The sequence below is a fragment of the Paroedura picta genome, chromosome 7 (genome assembly GCF_049243985.1).
Source record: "Paroedura picta isolate Pp20150507F chromosome 7, Ppicta_v3.0, whole genome shotgun sequence".
NCBI classification, from domain to species: domain Eukaryota; kingdom Metazoa; phylum Chordata; class Lepidosauria; order Squamata; family Gekkonidae; genus Paroedura; species Paroedura picta.
In genome coordinates, this window is record NC_135375.1 from 122,097,197 (window position 1) to 122,117,684 (window position 20,488).

Here is a 20,488-nt window from a genome sequence, read left to right on the forward strand (position 1 = left end):
TAGGTACGCAGACTCTCTTCTTAAGTGAAAGATAACAGGTAACTAGCTCCTATTTAGGTATCATACACTGATGGATTGAATTTAGTATATCCAGCTGTGGAACGGGCTCTGTTGGTTCCCCCAGCGCAACAAGGGAACATGGAAGAATCCTGACCCTCATGGCCTTTTCTGTTCATGTGGAATTGGCCTCAGTGGACAGCTCTTTACACAGCTCAGGTGGTTGTGGTGATGATACCCCAAAGAAAGACAGACAAATCTCTCAATGATTTGGGACCCCTTTGGAGTGGTCAGGGTGGAATAAGGTCTGCAGACCAAACTAGGCCCATTCTGCCACAACCCTCAGTTTTGCCTTTCTCCCTGCCCAGTCTTCCTTCAACTCCAAACTTCTGTCCTGTACAGCTTTTCCTCCAGCTACCCAATTAGCCCTTCTTTGTTCAGCCATCCTGTGCAGTTTGTCATGCAGCAGGGGCATGCTTGCAGAGGCCTGCTACTTCTCAGGGATCAGAGGTCTGTGTTTGCAGACAGGGTTTTTCAAAACATCCTTGTCTTTAGGGCTTTGTGCTTATAATTTCAGTTGAGATACTGCCTCCACAATCCAATCTGTTTGCCTGTTTCAGCTAAGCAGAAAACCAGAAGTGGTACTTGAAATCTAAATGCAGCTTCTTCCAAAACACGTTTTTAATAACTGGTACACCAAGATTCACAATGCCTAGAGAAGTATCTGAAATACCCTTGCTCCATACAGTCACAAATGTTAAGTGATGTACAAAATATATTATTTTCATAGTGATTCTTTGTTATTTCCCCAAGAAGTAAGATAAACGACAAGACTGTTTCAGCCACCGTGATTGCTTCTCACATCTTCTGGGTGCATGTGCTTCTCCCCAAGGATTTCTTGAGTGCTACTTGGACATCCTTGTTCTTCAGGCTATAAACGACAGGATTCAGCAGTGGAGTCACCAGTGTGTACGTGATGGAGATAAACATGTCCTCAGTCAAAGTATAACTGGATTGTGGCCGCAGGTGAATAATGGAAGCACATCCAAAGTGCACGACCACCACAATGAGATGGGAGGTGCAAGTGGAGAAAGCCTTGTGCTTCCCCTCCGCAGTGGGGATTTTCATTATCGTGTTTAAGATTAGAATATATGAGAGAAGGATCAGCAGGAATGAGAACACTATCACTAAAAAAGAAAAAAGGAAAATGAGAATTTCCCCTACATAATTTTGGCCACAGGCCAGCTCAAGTAAAGGTGCTATATCACAAAGGAAGTGAGTGATTTTATTTGGCCCGCAGTACGGCAAGGTAAACACGGAATATGAATAGATTGCCGAAATTAAGAACCCACTTATTATTGAAAAGACCACCAGTTTAGCACAGAGTCTCTGATTCATCAGAAGCGGATAATGTAAAGGTTTGCAAATGCACACATACCGGTCGTATCCCATCACTACAAGAAGCAGACAATTTGTACATGCAAACCCCAGGAATATATACATCTGAACAGCACAACTAGTGAATGAAATAGTTGCCTTTTCTTGGAGAAGATTTACAAGCATATTGGGGATGAAGGTGAGCGTGTAGCAGGTCTCTGAAACGGAGAGTGTGGCGAGGAAGAAGTACATGGGGATGTGGAGGCTGGAATCATGCCTTATTACAATAACGATGATGATATTTCCAGCCAAAATAGCCAAGTACATGATGGAGAACACTATGAACAAAGGGACCTGCAGGCTTGGGAAACGGGAAAATCCAACCAAGATGAATTCTGTCACCACGCTTTGATTTCCTTGTTTCACTGATGCAGCATCTGGAAAGAAAGCATTAGACTCTTACAAATTTGAAACAGTGAGATTCAACTGAGAATATATATCAGTGATACAGTGGCTTATAAGACACATGTGGCTCCTGGGCATACTATAGGGGGCTGTTCAGTGCGCTATTGCCAAATGTGGCCACAGCTCCATGGACAAATACCTTGTTTGCTAGAGTTGTGGTTGGCATTTGGTTGCTAACTCAAGGAATGGGAAAGTTGTGATCATTTTCAAGGTATAGTCTTCATGCTGGGAATGGGAGCAAATGTAACTCAGTTTGGATGAAAATGTTACAAAGCTGTCATCAATAATTATTGATTAAAATATGACAATATAGGAAAATTTAGTCTTTAATTGGGGTTTAATAAGGGTGATTTTCAAAACTGAGGTTTCATATGTCTCTAATTCATTCATGTATCGTTTTCCTAAGTTTTCTACTATAGAGCTGTCCATCCAAACTGAATACAGAATTGTTTTTTCAAAGCAAAAATAACGGTTAAACAGAACGAGATCCAACAAATCCAGCAGAAAATGCTAGAGTGGATCCAGAAGAGGTGTGCCATGTAGAAAATGATAGTCTGAGTTGATTTTTGTTGTGGTAGTTATAGGCCAGAACAGCCCGTCAAGTACACCAACATATAACAACACACCCTCCACAACAGAGCAATTGGAGTTGTCAAGTATCTATCACAACATTAAAACTAGATTAACATTAAAACAAGACTATCACAACATTTAAAATACTAGATCCAACATTTGTTTTTTAAAAAATGCACCTAAAACTTTATTAATCAGTTGCCAGCGATACAATTTAGCAGCTTACATAAAAGGTAAGTTCTAGATCAAGTGGACACTTTTTGGAATTGTGTTTGCTCTTGTTTTCCTTGCCACTAAAGCAAAGAATGGCATTGTAAGAAATAGAAGGTTGCTCGTCTGATAACAAATAGATTAATTTGTTTGAATCACTAAGGGAGGACATGGAAGTTAAAACTGTATCCAGGAATTGATCCCAGGGATCTGAGAACAAGGGATGAACCAAAATATAGTAGAGAAGGTCCTCCACTGAAATTCCACAAATACAAATGTGTGTAGTGATGTCTACCTGATACTGAGCTCTCATGTGATCTTTCTTTATCTATTTGTACCTCAGAACCAATTTCAATTGGACAACAGAAGAGTTAAAAAGTTTAAAAATAAGATGGTAAGAAATAAATGCAACAGAAAAACAAATATCCATAAGAGAACATGATGGAATTAGCATTTGTCTAAAATGCTTGCAGAATGAGCAGATAATAATTTCTTCCTCATATTTATAAATAAAAAGATGAAAGTAGCCACTGTGAGGATAACAAAAGGGGTAGCATCAGCCAAAAAAATTAATGCAATCCTCATCTGAGCTAGAAAACTTTACAAGAAGTTGGTTAAGCAGTTTGTTTTTAATGGACCCAGAGAAGTAGTATTGTAGAACACTATATCCATCTGATTAAGACCACAAGAGCAGAGGTATTATTCCTCAAGTTTTTTTTTTTATATCTACCCTGGAAATGCTCAGATGGCACTGTTTGAAAATTTGCTATAGGAAATGCCTTTCCATGTAACATTAGAAAGGTCGAGTAAATAATGAGATAAGAATTAGTTTTTCCTCATTCAAGGATATCACAGAAATAATTTGGATTATCGGACCCTACCAATATGACAAAATGCATCTTTTTTAAAAAGCCAAATGTGAATTTTGCTTGAGTCCCAAAATTTTACAACCACTGCAGAGGATAAGGCGTATAACTGCAGAATATGGGACAGCAAATTTGATTACTGATTCCCTTCCTTGTATTATCAAGAACACTATTTTACCGAATGGTCTTCAGAAATATTATTGAATTTCTCATAATATTGTAATAATTTCAGTGATAGAAAATGTTCTATAAAATACCTAATTTCATTATTGCATGTAGATTTGTATAAAGAATCAACATGCAGGATAAGTAATATCTTTCTCTACCTGAATCTTCTCTACTTATATAAAATGTGAGTTGTCCTCACTTGCAGATATTGATCATTTTTGAGATATGAGGACTGGCCTTTTTAGAATTTGACTCTTAGATTGTGTTGATATAATTATTGATCCCAAAGATGATCAGTAATCTCTGAGAGATTACTCTGAGAGGATGGTATTCTCATGGGAAGAATTAATGTTTCCTGGCAAATTAGAAGGTTTCTCAGATTTTTGGGAATTGATCTCAATAGCCAAACTAACAGCATTACAAAATCGTAAGAATATTTTAGATGACAAGCATTGGAAACAATCGGCTGCATTAAAAAAAATGCCTCAGATGTTGGGAATCTACGGATAAGAAAATAATTACAACCATGTATACTGTCTTTCTTCATTTGTTTTTGATTTACTGTTTTCTCTGGATAGTGATTCACACCCAGATTAATAGCACACATATTTTCCTCCACACACCAACTTCTCTACTTGTTGGATAAAATGCATGGAATCCTCAATGTAAGAGACGGATTGTCTGGAAAACAGTCTCATAAAGGAATGTTGTTCTAAAGTTTCCCAGAGAGAACCAGGATGCAATGCCAGGCAGGGGAAATCCCTTTTTGTGGATCTTGGGATATAAATAAAATCTGGAATCATGGGTGAATCTTTAATTTTTAAAAACTCCTGTAGAGTGAGAAATATGGTATATTATATAACCCTGAAACAAGTTTATGGAAAAATAAATATCTGTTATAAGGTCTCTGTTAATTAACATGAAATTGAAATTTCTAGACAGCGTTGACACTTGGGGAATATTTTGGGTCCTGGACTATTTAAAACCACACTAATTGAAGCCCAGATTCCCAAGGTTCAGAAAGGTACTACCAAGTCCCTATGAAGATAGCTTGAGGGACTTGGGAATGTTCAGCCTGGAGAAAAGGAGGTTGAGAGAGGACATGATAGCCCTCTTTAAGTATTTGAAAGGTTATCACTTGGAGGAGAGCAGGGTGCTGTTTCCATTGGCTGCAGAGGAAAGGACGCGCGGTAATGGGTACAACGATATAGGCTAGATATCAGGAAAAACAATTTCACAGTCAAAGTAGTTCAGCAGTGGAATAGGCTGCCTAAGGAGGTGGTGAGCTCCCCCTCACTGGCAGTCTTCAAGCAAAGGTTGGATACACACTTTTCTTGGATGCTTCAGGATGCTTTGGGCTGATCCTGCATTGAGCAGGGGGTTGGACTAGATGGCCTGTATGGCCCCTTCCAACTCTATGATTCTATGATTCTAAGTCTAAAAGGATGTCTGCATGGTAAAGAATCCAAGTCAAGGAAGGGCATAGCATCTCTACTCAAACAAAGGAAATAATGGCACCATTATGGCCCATGGGTGGTAGACCTAGCCTCTGACGCTAGGTCTACACAATCAGCTAGTACTCTTCATCTCCACTTACTTTAAATACTAAAGGGCCATTACGTTCCTCAAACCTCAAATGCACCAGGTTTCATCTCCCTCACCCCACCCGAAATAATCTCCTGTCAGATCTGGATCGTTAACCAAAGATATGCGTAACACTGCCATGGTGTCCGAAGGCCTCTGAATCTACCTTCAGATCCATCCATTGATGTGGCTGTGGGCTCTTCCAAAGTCCTGCTGCACTTCTCCCAACTTACTTGTGGAGGCCGTTCTCAGCCCAGCTATTTACATGTTTTTTAACTGATGGTTCCAGGAATTGTTACTCGACCTAGAGTATCTTTTGTTTGAGATTTACATAAAATAACTATCAAAACTGATGCTATCTTAATGAGTCAAGAAGGAATATATAAATCAGAATGCTTCCATGGAGGTGAATTGTGGGATTCCATGCCAAGAAAAGCTATTTGCCACATAGCCTTCTTTTTATATGGCTTGCATACGATACTGTAAAAAACTTTTAAAATCCCTTAGGATATTATCTCATTGGTATTTCATCATTTTAAACTCATTAGCCATCACATCGTCATGAGAGCTGGGGTGAGTAATAAGCTCCTTCAGGAAAGAGGAAAATGCTTGTGAAGTCCATAGTCTTCATAGTCCATAGTCATACTCCATAGTCATATGGTATATACTGTGATAATATCTAGATTAGATTACTGCAGTGGGTTTATGGGGGGCTACCCTTGAAGAATGTTCAGATCCTATAGCTAGTACAAAATGGTGTAGCCACAATGCAGACCGGAGTGAGTCACAGGAACAGTAAAATTTCAGTCTTGTTCCCTCTAGACTGTTTGCATCAGTGGGGATGATAAGGAAGAGGGCAGAAAATTATAAGAGGAGCCAAAGCAGATTAACCCTGATTTTGTACTCATCCTTTCCCCTTGCAACATGAAGAACCCCTGAGCATAGTCAAAAGAATCTTAACAGATTATGTGTCAATAAACTTTAGAAGAGTCCCTTACTTGGTTCAGTAGGTTGTGTGCTATCATAGATTGTGTTAAGAGGAAAATGGCGTGGCTGTCACTAACCCTTCAAACCACCTTGTCCTCAATTACGATTCATTCCAGAAAGAGAGAGCATAACTAGTGATAGGGAGCATGCTAGTACTATGAATGTCCAGGACCACTGCCTGGAGTCCTCTGAACCTCTTGCCCTTGGACAAGTGAGCAGTGCTCAAGGTTATCTGCACACACAAAAAACCAACCTTGGAAAGTATACGAAGGTTTTATACTTTAAGAAATAAGATATTCCTTGGCGACATTGCCTCTACAATCCTACAGCAAGAACATAAAATGCTACTAATACTTTGATAGTGCTAATACTTCCAAGCAGGCTAAGACTGGCCAGGGCAGGTGAAGAGTCCCACTCCTGGTGCTCCAACTCACTCCACATAAAGTGTCACAGTGCTATGTCAGCTCAATCGAGGGAAGGGGGAACACCACCACACAGCCAGCAGGTGAGGGGGCCAGGGGAAGAGGAAATGGTGTGCCCAGGATATGTCATTGTTGCCATACCCTTTATATGTGCCTGGTCCAGAAGCCTCTGATAGAACAGCCTTTGTATCACCATTGGGACACTCTCAGGTTTTTTAAAATTAATTAATTATTTTGGATACTGGTAGTGGTTCCCTGTATCACATAGACCTTCACCATCTCAGATGGTGTAAGGAGGAATTTCAGGCAGGATGGGGGAGGCTGGTAGTTGGCAAGTTCCAGAGGTACACCCAACAGTAAATTCTCCCCAGGGTGGCCAGGTGCTGGGCAGCAGGAGACACAAAGGCAATAAGATATCTCTAGGCAACATTGTCTCTAATCCTGCAGCAAGAACATAAAATACTACTAATACTTCTGTACCCCTGGCTCTCTAGCATGCTCCACTTAAAGACGTCACAGTGCCATGTCAGCTCCATTGGGGGAAGAAGTAGCCCTGCCACACAGCTAGCAGGTGAGGGGGCCAGAGGATGAGAAAATGGTGTCGGTGGTACATTTCATTGTTGTCGTACCCTTTATATGTGCCTGGTCCAGAAGCCTCTGAAAGAACAGCCTTTGGGACACTCAGATTTTTAAGGACACTTTTTGGACTGAATGGAACACTTAAAACCTTCAAGAGCTTAATGAATTAAATAATTAACAGACTAATGCTTATCAGGATGCCATTGCCATCAACCACTTGGGGCGAACATCTTGAATATATGTGAGAAGTGCTTTGAAATGAATTCAAAGAATTCATGATGCAGCACTGACCATCAAGGCCTCCAAGTGTGAGTTTGGGTATAATTATGTCATTTATTTGGGTCAGTTGACTGAGTTTAATTACCTCTCGCGAGGCTAAAATAGTATCTTGAACTGACCCAGGCCTGTTGCCAAAAAAGATGTGCAAGCCTTCCTATGCCTCTTTGGCTTCTAGCATCATTTTGTTGACCATTTCAACCCTTGGGTCACCACATTGATGGATTTGTTCAAGAAAAGGGCCCCCACTAAGGTCATTTGGATCCTCAAATGTCAGCACTGGTTCCCAAGGGGCCCAAGATATCAACAAAAATCATCTAAAAAACCTGGTGGACAACGGAGAATGGTCACAAAGATATTATGAGATGACCCTTTAGAAACCCTACTCTCTGAGAGACTTCAGAAGCCTGAACACTCTTGTTCATATAACCTCCCCCCAAATTGTGTGACTTTAGCCAGTGTCTTCTTTAATTGTGAATTGAGCTAAAGGTAATCAAAAGCAGAAGGGTATGTGCTATAGATCCTATCAGTTATGGCTGACCCCTGCAACTATGTAATTATGTATTTTCTAGGGGGAAAAGCCCATTGTACTTTGAAATAAAGGGTACTAGCCTCCCTCCCACACCTCCAGGCAGGCCGACCAAGGCCTGGAGAGGCCACAGTGGGCCTTTTCAGGTTGAGAGGGAGCTCTGGTGAGGATTCCCCTCCTCTTCCCCCCCCCACCAAAAAGGCCTGTCACGGCCTCTTTAGGCCTTGGTGGGTCTTTTGGGGACAGGGGGGGGAGTGCTGACAGGAACTCCATTCCTCCCCCCCACACCCCCAGGCAGGTCCACCAAGGCTTGGAGAAGCCACAGCAGGCCTTTTCAGGCTGGGGGCAGGGAAGGGTTCCACCTCCCCATACCCCAGGCAGGCCTTGGTGAGGCTGCCTGGTGTGTGTGGGGAAAGCTCACCATAGCTGACAAAGGCAGGAGCCCTGGCTGGGTTTGAATTGAACTGTTCTGTAGTATCTCCACCAAATACAAGAACTGGGAGCTTGGCACAGGCAGGAATGAAAAGGGCCCAATCCACGACCAGCCTGGTGGTTGTATCATGTGGAAAGGGAGGGGGCATAGCTCCTATTTCATATAAGCACCCTCTCCATCTTTTCTGCCTGTGAAGAATTGGCTAAAAGGGGTCAAGAATTATCTTACAAATTGTCAGCCCATTATCTTGGTGTCAACAATTGGCAAAGTATATACAGTCTTTCTGTATTTGAAGCTGCTGAACTGGGTACAGTAACTGTATGGAATCCTGAGCAAGCAGGATTCAGGATTCAGGAGGGGTGTTTCAGTCCTTATCAGTGTCTCACACTGTATCATTTAGCTGACAAATAGTCTTCTTTCTCAGGAGGCTGTTTCTACTCCGCATTTATGGATCTTAGGGATGCTTTCAATTAAGTCCCAAGATGTTGCCTGTGGCAAAAATGGCTAAAACAATAGATAAAAGCTAATCTAGCTATTTTTTAAATAATATGAGAATGCAACAGTACAAATTTGTTGTGGGCCAGAAGATGAACTGATTGGTTCTATGCCTCTATCAAAAGGTGTTAAACAGGGCTGTATTTTAGCCCATCTACTTTTTTATGTTAAAACCTGTTATGCTGCAGCCGTAGAGAAATGTTTGAGATATGCAATGAAAAATGCAATAGAAATCCATTACAGAAGTGATTGTCAACTGGTAAAATTAAAGAACATGGAGACACAAGCTGTAAACATCCAGGAGGCTGGGCATGAGGTGTGCACTCCACTACTGTGCACACAGTGAGGCCACAAGCAACAAGCTTAATGCTCAAGCACTGCATTGAAATATATATATATATTGCTTTTTGGACAAAACCAATATCAGGCATCAGGAATCTGTAGGATTTTTCAGAATGTCTTTGTCTTTAGCACTTAATGGGAATACTTTCAGTTGAGATACCACCTTCTCAATCCAATTTTTTTGCTTGTTGCATACTGAGCAGAAAATCAGAAGTGTTATTTAAAACTTAATTGCTGCTTGTTTGTGAACATATTTTTAATGTGGTGTGCAAAAACAAAACAAAAATTGTATTTCTTAGTCGTGCAGCTCGAGAGGCACGGGGCGCTCGACCATAAATAGGCCGAGTGCACAGACCGAGGCCCTCTTTGTTCCGGCCGCCGTCGGGACAGCGTGCTGTTCTGACCGCGGTAGCGAGAAGGCCTTCATCGAAGGGAGTGGTGAACGGCGCTGACGGCGTCCGCCGGCTCCCGATTGCTACCCCCACCCTTCACGCGAAGACAAAGTAGGTAGTGGGAAGGGGGGTCCGGCACAAGGATGCCACGCCGGCAATGGCCGGTGGCTCGAGGGAGAAGCGCGGCCGGAGCGGGCAGGTCAAGTGGGGGCGGGGGAGCCGGGGAAGGCCCATCAGAAGCCCAACCCCCTAGACAGCCCAGGGGACAAGGAGGTCGCCGGGGTGGGCAGAGCACTGCCCAAGCAGGATCTGGCGGCAGCCTGCATGGCTCCAGCCCCCACGGGGGCAGGGAGGCCGTGGCTGCAGGGTCCACTTTGGGCCAGACCGCAAAGAATGGCGGCAGCAGCCCCCCCGGGGGGGAGGGGCCACTCGCCACGCAGCACAAGGACACGCCACACAGGCAGGAGCCCAGCTAGGCCCCCAACCTCCCACGGGGACTGGGGAGACTGCACCGTGCGGGGAAGGGCCAGACCCCGTTCCCCCTCACCACTGCGGAGGCCAGAGCGGTTCCGTAGGTGGCGAGCATCGCATTCCAGCAGGTCCGGTTCCAGGGTGTCTGGTGGGGAGGGGAGACGAATTTCTCGCAGTCACCAGCTGGGGTCACCAACTGGTGCGGGATGGGTCACTCCCCCATGGCGGTCCCGGTCCTCGTCAATTGATCGGGCCGCCTGTGGGAAGTCAGCTGAGTACTGGGAAGGATATGCTAAAGCCCTGGCCCTGTTCACGATGGGGTGATCCGAACGCCGGAGCCCCCCCCCGCTCTCTCAGTTCTTCCAGGAGTCCCGGCAGGAACCCTGATAGCGCCAGGCATGGCAAAATTCCCGAGCGCAGTGGGAAGCGGCATCGGAGGACACAACGATAGACGCACAAGCAACGGCGTTCTTCGCGGCACAGCTCACTTTCCGGTGAGTCGTCATCGTGGGAGGAAGGGGACAGCACAGTGCATGATGGGTGGTACTGAATCGAGTCCGCCTTTGTTCCCGGAATCCCATCTTGAATGAAGAGCCGGAGGCGTACCACGAAATGCTCGCTGGACGAACCTGGGGTTAGTGAGAAATGGTGCGAGCCCCCGGGCTGGTTCAAGAACGGGGAGACTCCGCCGGGGATCCACCTCCCAGCAAAATTGCTGGAGAATGCCCTCGATGGATATTTCATCGACTTGTTCGAGTTAGTTAGGGGGCGGAACAAGGGCGCAAGGACAAGGAAAAACACGAACCACAGCCCTGTGAGCAGAATATGCTCAACTGGCTGAAGGGATCGCGGAATTCCATAGCCTCATATGTGAGGCTTAAACCGAGAGGGGTTGGCACCTATCCCATTATGTGTACACCGTCCAAGAGGCATGGGAAACAGGGGTTGAAGAAGTGGCCATGAAATATGACAGGGAGTTCAGTGAGCTCGCCTCACACAATGCATCCACACGTTGGGACTTAAAATTGCATGATGCCTGGATTGTCCATGTGGGGTCCCCTATGCAGCTGTGGAGGGAGAAACCACACACCGGTTACACGGCCCCCACGGAAGATCAGCGGCTTAGTATGCTGGGACTTTAACAGGGGAGGCTGCAAGCGGTGGAGGTGCAGGTTCGAGTACCACTGTGAGTTTTGCGGTGGGAGTAATTCCATGGCATCTTGCACTCAGCCCCAGTCGTCCGGGCAGCCCTTTCGCGGCACCTGATCCTCGGGGAGAAAGGATGGGGGATCGGGAGCCGTGGCACCTTCCACAGCGCAGAAGTCATCCTGAGGCGGCTGCCCAGCTCAGGGCGTTAGCCCCCACGCCCATCAAGTTGGGTACTCTGGTGGACTGGCTCCAGGGTTATCCCAACAAGTCAGCCGCAGTTTACCTGGCAAAGGGTTTTATCGAGGGCTTCTGAATCCCTTACACAGGTCAGAGGGTGCCATTCATGAGCGGGAACCTACGTTCGGCCCAGGACCTTCCAGACGTGGTGGTGGCAAAACTTGATAAAGAACGGGCGGCCGGACGGATAGCTGGCCCGTTCAATGAACCGCCACTACCGAATTTGAGGATTTCTCCCCTGGGTGTCATGCCCAAGAAGACACAGGGAGAGTATCGACTTATACAACACCTATCCTACCCACGAGGTGGGTCGTTGAACGATCATATTCCTCAGGAGCTTTGTGCTGTGAAATACACATCGTTTGACACGGCAGTTTCCATAGTTCGCAGCTGCGGCCTCAGCACGGTGCTCGCAAAATGTGACATGCAGTCAGCGTTTCGGCTTCTTCCCATCCATCCTGACGACTACTGCCTACTGGGTTTCCGTTTCCGGGACAAGTGGTATGTAGACAAAGCCATGCCAATGGGCTGCTCCATTGCCAGTGTGGCTTTCGAGACGTTCAGCTCTTTTGTCGAGTGGGTGGTGTGGGTCAGGGTCCGATTCGCCAAAATCACCCATTAATTGGATGATTTCCTGATGGCCGGGGCCAGGGGCACAGTGGATTGCGACTTCCGACTACGCAAGTTCCAGGAACTGATGAAGGAGCTGGGCGTTCTGTTGGCAGAGGGAAAAACTGAAGGCCCGGCCACCAGGATCACTTTTTTGGGTATCGAGCTTGACACCGTGGCAGGCACCTCCCGACTGCCAGGGGACAATCTAACATCCCTGCAGGGGCTCCTCAATCAAATGGTAGGAAAGCAGAAAGCCACTTTGCGCGAAGTGCAGGTTCTGCTGGGGCACCTCAACTTTGCCTGCAGGGTGGTGACCCCCGGCAGGGCCTTTTGCTTCTGTTTGGCCAGTGCCACAAGGGGCTTAACCCGCCCCTTCCACTACGTCCGGATAACCAGCTCCATCAAGGAGGACCTCAGGGTATGGGCCCATTTTTGGTGTGCATTCAATGGGGTGGCGATATGGCTGTCATCATTCACCCCCAAAGACACCCTGCAGGTTCATTCCGATGCCGCGGGGGCCAGTGGCTTTGGCGTGTACTTCAACGGCAGGTGGTGTGCCGAATGCTGGCCTGCTGAGTGGCCACCTGAGGTCCTGCGGGACTTGACCTTCCTTGAATTCTACCACATTCTGGTAGTTGTGCTCCTGTGGGGGGCCGATTTCGCAGACAAGAAGGTGGAGTTCCAGTGCGACAATCAGGCGGTTGTCTTTATCATCAACCGGCAGTCATCCAGTTCGGCACAGGTGATGCGTCTAGTACGGCGCTTTGGCCTGGCTTGCCTGTTGCACAATTGCACCTTCAGAGCCCGCCATGTCCTGGGGGTCACTAACGAGCTCGCCAACACTCTCTCCCGATTTCAGGTTGAGAGGTTTCGTTGGCTCGCTCCGGGGGCGGCCAGGGACCCAGAGACTTGCCCGGCAGAGGTCTGGCGTCTTGGAGTCAACTGATCCTCGACGGCGTCCTGTCCTCCCTGGCTCCATTGACACATTGGGCTCATCGCCAGGTGGCCGTTGGCTTCCTTGATTTCGCCGGGAGGGCAGGGAGAAGATCCGCTTGGCCGATGGACGAGGAGATGGCCCTTCGATACCTGGCCCACCTGCGGGAGTGGGGGCTGTCGCGCCACACATTGAGGGCCACGATTTCAGCATTATTTTGCAGCAAGACCGCCGGGTCATGGGACCCCAGCAGGTTGTTCCTGGAGCGACAGGCAGTCAGGGGTGGGGGAGACAGACCCCTCCTAAGCCTGACTCACCCTGCCCCATTACACGGGCGATTTTGGCACGACTATTGGAACGCCTCCCGGCCGCATGCCACTCCAGATATGAAGCGACCATGTTCAGAGCGGCATTCTGCACGGCGTTTCATGGGGCCTTCAAGGTCGGTGAACTGGTGGCCCAATCTCGAACCCCCGACATGTTTTCCAGGCTGCAAATCATGGACGTCCACACAGACGAGTCCGGCGTGGAGTGTTTTCTCCACCGGTCAAAGGCGGATTAAAGGGGCAAGGGGCGGCACATTCTCATTCCACCTATCCAGGGGTCCCCTGATTGCCCGTTAAGCTGCATGTCCCAGTACCTTAAAGTCTGGCCACCTCTCCCGGGTCCCCTTTTCCTCCACCAGAACAGGACTTGCCTCTCACGGTTCCAGTTCATTGCCATCCTCTGGGCATGCCTCGAGGCGGGGGGCTACCAGGCCTCAATGTACGGCACCCACTCGTTCCGCATTGGGGGCCCCACACAGGCCTACCTGGCGGGAAAGAACACCCGGGACATAAAGCAGTTGGGGAGATGGCGCTCCCGGGCGTACAAGGTAAATATCCAACCGGGGCAGGATGACTAACATGTGGTTCTTTCAGGTGTTTCACCGGCAGCATCTGTCGCCATAGTGGGGCACAGCATCCCATATTGGGCTGGCCGTTATGCAGCGTCAACCCGTTGGGGACCGGATCTCGGGCTTGAGGACACCTGTCAGATTGCCTGGTGGGCAAGACGCGGGCTCAAGTGGAATTCCCTGCTGCCAGTCGTGGCATCTGTGATTCGTCATGCTGGGGCTCCAGATGTCTTGGTCATTCATTTCGGTGAGAATGACTTGCCCACGATGACGGGCCAACAACTCAGCGCACACATCATGGCAGATTCATTGGTGCTACGACAGCACGTTCCAAAGTCCCTGCTGTTGTGGTCTGAGATGCTGGACAGGCTGACGTGGCAGACAGAAGTTCGTCACGACCGGGTGAACTGGGCCAAGCAGAAGGCCAACAAAGTGGCCAGGAAGACGGTGTTGACTTTGGGGGGCAGAGTGATTCCCCACCCGGAGATTTCCTTTTGTTCTCCGTCCCTTTGCAGGACCGATGGAGTCCATTTGTCAGAGCAGGGCTGTGAGCTATGGTTGACTGACATGCGGGATGGGTTGCAAAAAGTTTTTTCTGAGGGTTGGCGGGAACAGGTTTAGCATTACCTGTTCAGTGGCGGTTATGCTCGGTAGGGAGCCTATTGGCAGGGAGGCCCACCTGCGCGTGGGACTCCCTGAGGTGGGGGTCTCAGTTAGGAGACTGGCAGTTACCTGGGCGTGGCCTACCCAGCTGGGAGGCCAGGGGCCCGGGGGGCCAAGCGGCAAGCAGGCACCAATGGAGGCAGACGCCCTTTGGTACCTTGCCACCGCTTCCCGGAGTTCTGCGGCGAAAGGCGTCCCATCCTCCTGGCTGGGAGTGAGGCGTGGAGCCCGAGTGCCACGGTACCGTCATGCAGCTGGACGGCTGACGGGGTCAGGCTCCCTTACCCGCATAAGGCCAACCCTCCGTTGGGGGTTGTTTGTTTGTTAATAAATGGCTGCAGCCAATTTATTTACCAAACATGGAGTCATGTCATTGCTGGGCCAGTCGCCACCTGCTAGTCAAAGCCAGCTTGGTGTAGTGGTTAAGAGCAGCAGCTTCTAACCTTGCAAACCGGGTTTGATTCCCCACGCCTCCTCCACATGCAGCTAGCTGGGTGATGTTAGGCATGTCACAGTCCTTTTAGAGCTGTTCCCACAGAGCCATTTCTCTCAGAGCTCTCTGAGTCCCAACTACCTCACAGAGTGTCTGTTGTGAGGAGAGGAAGGAAGACAATTGTAAGCAGCTTTGAGACTCCATCAGGTAGTGAAAAGTTGGATATAAAACCAGATGTGGTATTAAGATTTGGTATATATTCAGGAATGCCACATTTTTCCAGCTATAGCCCCACAGGCTATAATAGAGAATCTATCTGGGGATATCAGGGGGGGGGTATTTTTTGAAGAAGAAACACAAAATTTGCAGCATAACTTCTGGTGCAGCTCTAGAAAATGCCAAGGGGTCCATTCAAACAGTTCACTAAGAATGTGCTTCCATTCACCATTGATTCCAATTGAGGGGGGGGGATCTTTAAACTTTAAAGTGAAAGTAGTGCCTTTAAAATTTAAATACTTCTTGCAAGTCAGGGTCTCTGAAGGAATCTCTGGGTCTCTGAAGGATCTGTGAAGGAATATAAGGCCTCACAGTCCCTTTAAATGAATTTTTCAAGCTAAGAGTTCAAAGTGAATTTTGGGGATTTTTCAGACTCAGTCATTTTGGATACCTGAAAAATACCCCCAAAAATCTGTTTAACACGTGGGAAATACCAATATAACATTTTTCGAGTGTATTTTAGGTCAGATTAGCGAATAGCACACTATTTTTATTACCTGGTAGATCGATATTCACAAATGCCTACATCTTTTTCAGAAATATTCTTGCTCCATGCCATAAGAAAAGTTAAGTGTTCTTCTAGACATCTTTTTTCAAAGTGACAATTTATTGTTACCCAGGAAATAAGATTTTTTACAAGACTGTTTAATCAGACTTAACTGCTTCTCACACCTTCCGGATGCACGTGGCTCTGCCCAGGGATTTCTTGAGTGCTACCTGGACATCCTTGTTCCTCAGGCTGTAAACGACAGGGTTCAGCAAGGGAGTCACCAAGGTGTATGTGATAGAGATAAACATGTCCTCATCCAAAGTGTACCTGGATTGGGGCCTCAGGTAAATAATGGAAGCGCATCCAAAGTGCACAACCACCACAATGAGATGGGAGGCACATGTGGAGAAGGCTTTGCGCTTGCCCTCCGCAGTGGGGATTTTCAAGATTGTGTTTAAGATTAAAATATATGAAAGGAGGATCAGAAAAAATGAGAAAACTACCAGTAAAACACAAAAGAGAAAAATGAGAATCTCCCCTACATAACTTTGAGCACAGGCCAGCTGAAGTAAAGGTGCCAAATCACAAAAGAAATGATTGATTTTATTTGGCCCACAGTATGGCAAGGTAAACACGGAAAATGAATACACTGCCGAAATTAAGAACCCACCTAGTACTGAAAAGACCACCAGTTTAGCACAGAGTCTCTGATTCATCAGAACTGGATAATGTAAAGGTTTGCAAATGCACACATACCGGTCGTATCCCATCACTGTGAGAAGCAGGCAGTTGGTACATGCAAAGCCTGAGAATGTGTACATCTGAAAAATGCAACCGATGAATGAAATAGTTGCCTTTTCTCGTAGAAGGTTCACAAGCATATTGGGGATGATGGTGAGCGTGTAGCAGGTCTCTGAAACGGAGAGTGTGGCAAGGAAGAAGTACATGGGGATGTGGAGGCTGGAGTCACGCCTTATTGTGACAACGATGATGATATTTCCAGCCAGAATCGCCAAGTACGTGACGGAGAACACCATGAAGAGCGGGACCTGCAGGCCTGGGAAACGGGAGAATCCAATCAAGGTGAATTCTTTCACCACACTTTGATTTCCTTGCTTCATTGATGCAGCATCTGGAAAGAAAGCATTAGGCTCTTCAAACCATGAGCGGCACTTGAGACTTTATATCGGTGATCACCAGTGGCTTAGAAGCCATGTGTTGCCCAGCAAACGGTCCCCAAAAGGACTTAACATGCCGTGCTAAAGGTTCCCAAGGAGAACAAAGGATCGAACAGTCAGGGGAAACCCATCCTTAAGAATCTGGGGTTATACACAACATTTAGAATCCTGGGTGAATCCTTAATGTGAAAAAATTAAACTCTAATGAGAAATATATTATACCAGTAGAACCATAGAGAAGTGCAAGATTCCAGTAGCACCTTAAAGACTAAAAAGGTCAGTTTTAGGTGGGTTGCTGTGCTGGTCTGTAGCGGCAGAAGGGCGTTTGAATCCAGGGGCACCTTTGAGACCAACAAAGTCTTATTCAAGTTATATGTTTTTTTGTGTGCTTCCACATTCTCCAGATACAGTGAAACAGAATTTCTTCAACGTTAGCTATAGGTAGTGGGGGGGGGGGGTTAGTGAAGTTTGCAGGGATTCACGCAAGATCCTCCTTGTTAGTTGTCAAGCTGCTCCTGGACTCTTTCCTGCTTCCACAGACAGACTAACCCATCTAGTTGAACTATAATCTTTCAGGCAAATTAAATATCTGGTCTTGCGTCCCTGTTAATTACCATGAAATCCCAAAACAAAATCTTGCCACCAGGGGTTACTCTGATCTTATCTTTTAAAAAATGCAGGTCACAAAATGAGAGAATTATCATCAGCTTGACCTCTAGCCACATGATTATACACTTAAGAAAGATAATATCTAAAAACTGGAATAGGTTATAGGATGCCGTAAGCCTACTCACTCTCTTTTGAAAGAACATCTCTAATTTAGAAGACAAATTGGCCCATAGCAACACCTTTGTTCCCATGGACCTACAAAGAGCTATCCCAGGAGCAGCTTTGCCCAAAGGCCCTTGTGGCAAGGGACGAGCCCTAACTGACCTGGGACTTCTGACCTTGCTCAGTGAATCACTATTCGTTATTTTACAGTCCTTCAGACCAAAATGTCAGATGCACTACTATACAATAGCAGTTTATACAAAAGGAAGCTAATACATAAAGAATGGTTAGAAATGCATCAACAGTAAAACTTGATAACTTATAACCATAAAAGTCAACATTTTAAAAAGCACTAAATACCACTGACTATTTTACAAAAACAAAATGAGAACATGAAAGCAGTAAAACTATTAAAACTGTTAAAATAAAAAACAAAAGATGAGAACATACCATAAAAGCTACTAACCAAAAAACATAAGAAATTATGTGGCCCTATCAGCAAAGTTATAATGGCTATACATCAGTGACACGATGTTTCCTAGTTCTTAAAGCTAGCCACGCAAAGTTTGCTACTTTGCTAGTTAAAAAATCATTTGAATCCGATAGCAATAGCTGCAGGCGATGCTTTCTCAGGCTGCGAGGGCATTCGATAAGCGCTGGTACTAATGCACCTGTGCGAATATGATTATACAGCATGCACTCAAATAAGATGTGTTTTGTGGTCTCTACTTGACCATCACTGAAGAAACAGAGCCGATCCTTGAGAGGGAGTCCATCAAATTTCCCACTCAAGTAAGCAGAGGGCAGGGCATTGTGACGAAGGAGGGTAAAGGATCTCCTGTGCTCAGGATTTACCGCTTTTCTTAGATATTGCATCAGGGTGTTCCTGTTTAAAAGATCTTTCTACTTCTATCACTCTTGCCTTAACAAGATCTACAGCCTTGTCGTAACCCATAGACAAAAACAATTGATATGAGAGACCAAACTAGCACAACTTTTTAGTGAGTGCTGCATGTATTAAAGATGCTTCCCTTCAGTGTGAAAAAATGTAATTGCTCTGGCATGCTCCAACCCTGTTCCGGTCTGTATTTTCTTCATATATTATGTATTTTCATTGTCTTGGTTCATGTCCAATGTATAGTTTATTTATCTTAGTTTTCATATTGACCGGGATGTATCTGTTTTCGAAAATAATGTTAATCCTTTGAATACTGTTTTAATGCCTTTGGAATAACTTTGATTAAAGAGTCTTTCTTTTATTCTGTTATTTGTATTAAGTATAAAATTGTGTTTGTATAGATTCCCTCTGACAAAGCCTACATAACGAAACACACAGAAACTTTGCAGAAGAAACCAGTCATCCGTCACCTGGCATTTTTTCCTTTCTGTTTTGCAAGCTATTGAAAACCACCCTAATTGCAGCCCACCGTCCCATTTTAGGAATGGTCCTATCAAGTCTATCATGGTGAACATTCCCAGTCAAGGAAGCCCATGGCCTCTCTGCCAAAATGTCGATGCCTCCGTTATTCCCCACGGGTGGTGGGCCTAACCTCTGAAGCCAGGTTTACACAATCAGCTGCTATTGTTGTTGTTGTTATTTCTTACCCACCCCTCTCGGCATTCCAGCTCGTGGCAGGTTACATTACGAAAAGTCCCATAACAATAATCCCAGTAAAAAAAACCATTAAAACCACACAGAATAATATGCAAAAAAATCCCCAATATGTCAGAAAAACAATCCTACTCCCCACGGAATGCCTGCCACCCAGGCAGCAGGCGGCTGTGTCAAAAACCCCCATCACCCAAGATAGTCAAGGGTGGCAGACATCTCGATGGCATACTTCCTGATGGGGAGCCCAACTAGATCTTCCTCCTACACGGACCTCAACCGTAAATCTGGCGGAAGAGCTCTGTTTTACAGCCCCTGGGGAAAGCTGAAAAATCCTGCAGGGTCTGCAGCTCTCCCAGGAGCTCATTCCACCAGGTAGCGGCCAGGACTGAAAAGGCCCTGGCTATAGTCAAGGCCAAGCGAACTTCCCTAGGGCTGGGAATGACCAGCAAGTTGGTACCCGCAGAAGGCAAAGCCTTGCAGGGGGCATAGGACGACAAATGGCCCCTCAGATACATGGGGCCCAGACCACGAAGGGCCTTAAATGTTAAAACCAAAACCTTGAACTGGATCTGGGCCGCAACTGGCAACCAACGCATAATGTTAGTCATCATCTCCACTTACTTTAAATACCAAAGGGTCCTTATGTTCCTCAAACCTAACAGGTGTAGAATCCAAATGCACCAAGATGCACACATACATACACCATGGAAATAATCTCCTGTCAGTTCTGGATTGTTAACCAAAGATATGCCTAATGCTGCAGTGGTAAAATGGTGGCCTGAAGCCCTCTGGATCTACCTTCAAATCCATCCATGGATCTGCTGGCTGTTGGCTGTTCCAAAGTCCTCTCCCAAGCTGATTGTGGGGGTCTTCCTCAGCTGGGCTAGTTACGTGATTTTTAGCTGATGATGCCAGGAATGGAAGCTAGAACGCTTTGTGTGCAAAGGAGAAATTCCACTGCTGCACTCTGAATTCCCATCCACAATGTGTACAGAATACCTTTTGCTTGAGATGCATAATAATAATAATAAGAAGAGTTGGTTCTTATATGCCACTTTTCCCTACCCGAAGG

The 20,488-nt window shown here is 46.2% G+C and overlaps 2 protein-coding genes across 2 annotated transcripts; both read right to left on the reverse strand.

Annotated features, from left to right (window-relative positions):
* Positions 1–855: 855 nt before the first annotated feature.
* Positions 856–10,672, reverse strand: LOC143841978 (olfactory receptor 10T2-like). The gene is made up of 3 exons (XM_077346526.1): positions 10,624–10,672; positions 10,243–10,311; positions 856–1,811 (listed from the first exon to the last, which is right to left on the reverse strand). The coding sequence occupies exons 1-3, from the start codon at positions 10,670–10,672 to the stop codon at positions 856–858; spliced, it is 1,074 nt and encodes a 357-aa protein (XP_077202641.1).
* A 5,359-nt stretch (positions 10,673–16,031) lies between these two features.
* Positions 16,032–16,976, reverse strand: LOC143841907 (olfactory receptor 10R2-like). The gene has a single exon (XM_077346466.1). The coding sequence runs from the start codon at positions 16,974–16,976 to the stop codon at positions 16,032–16,034; it is 945 nt and encodes a 314-aa protein (XP_077202581.1).
* Positions 16,977–20,488: the final 3,512 nt, after the last annotated feature.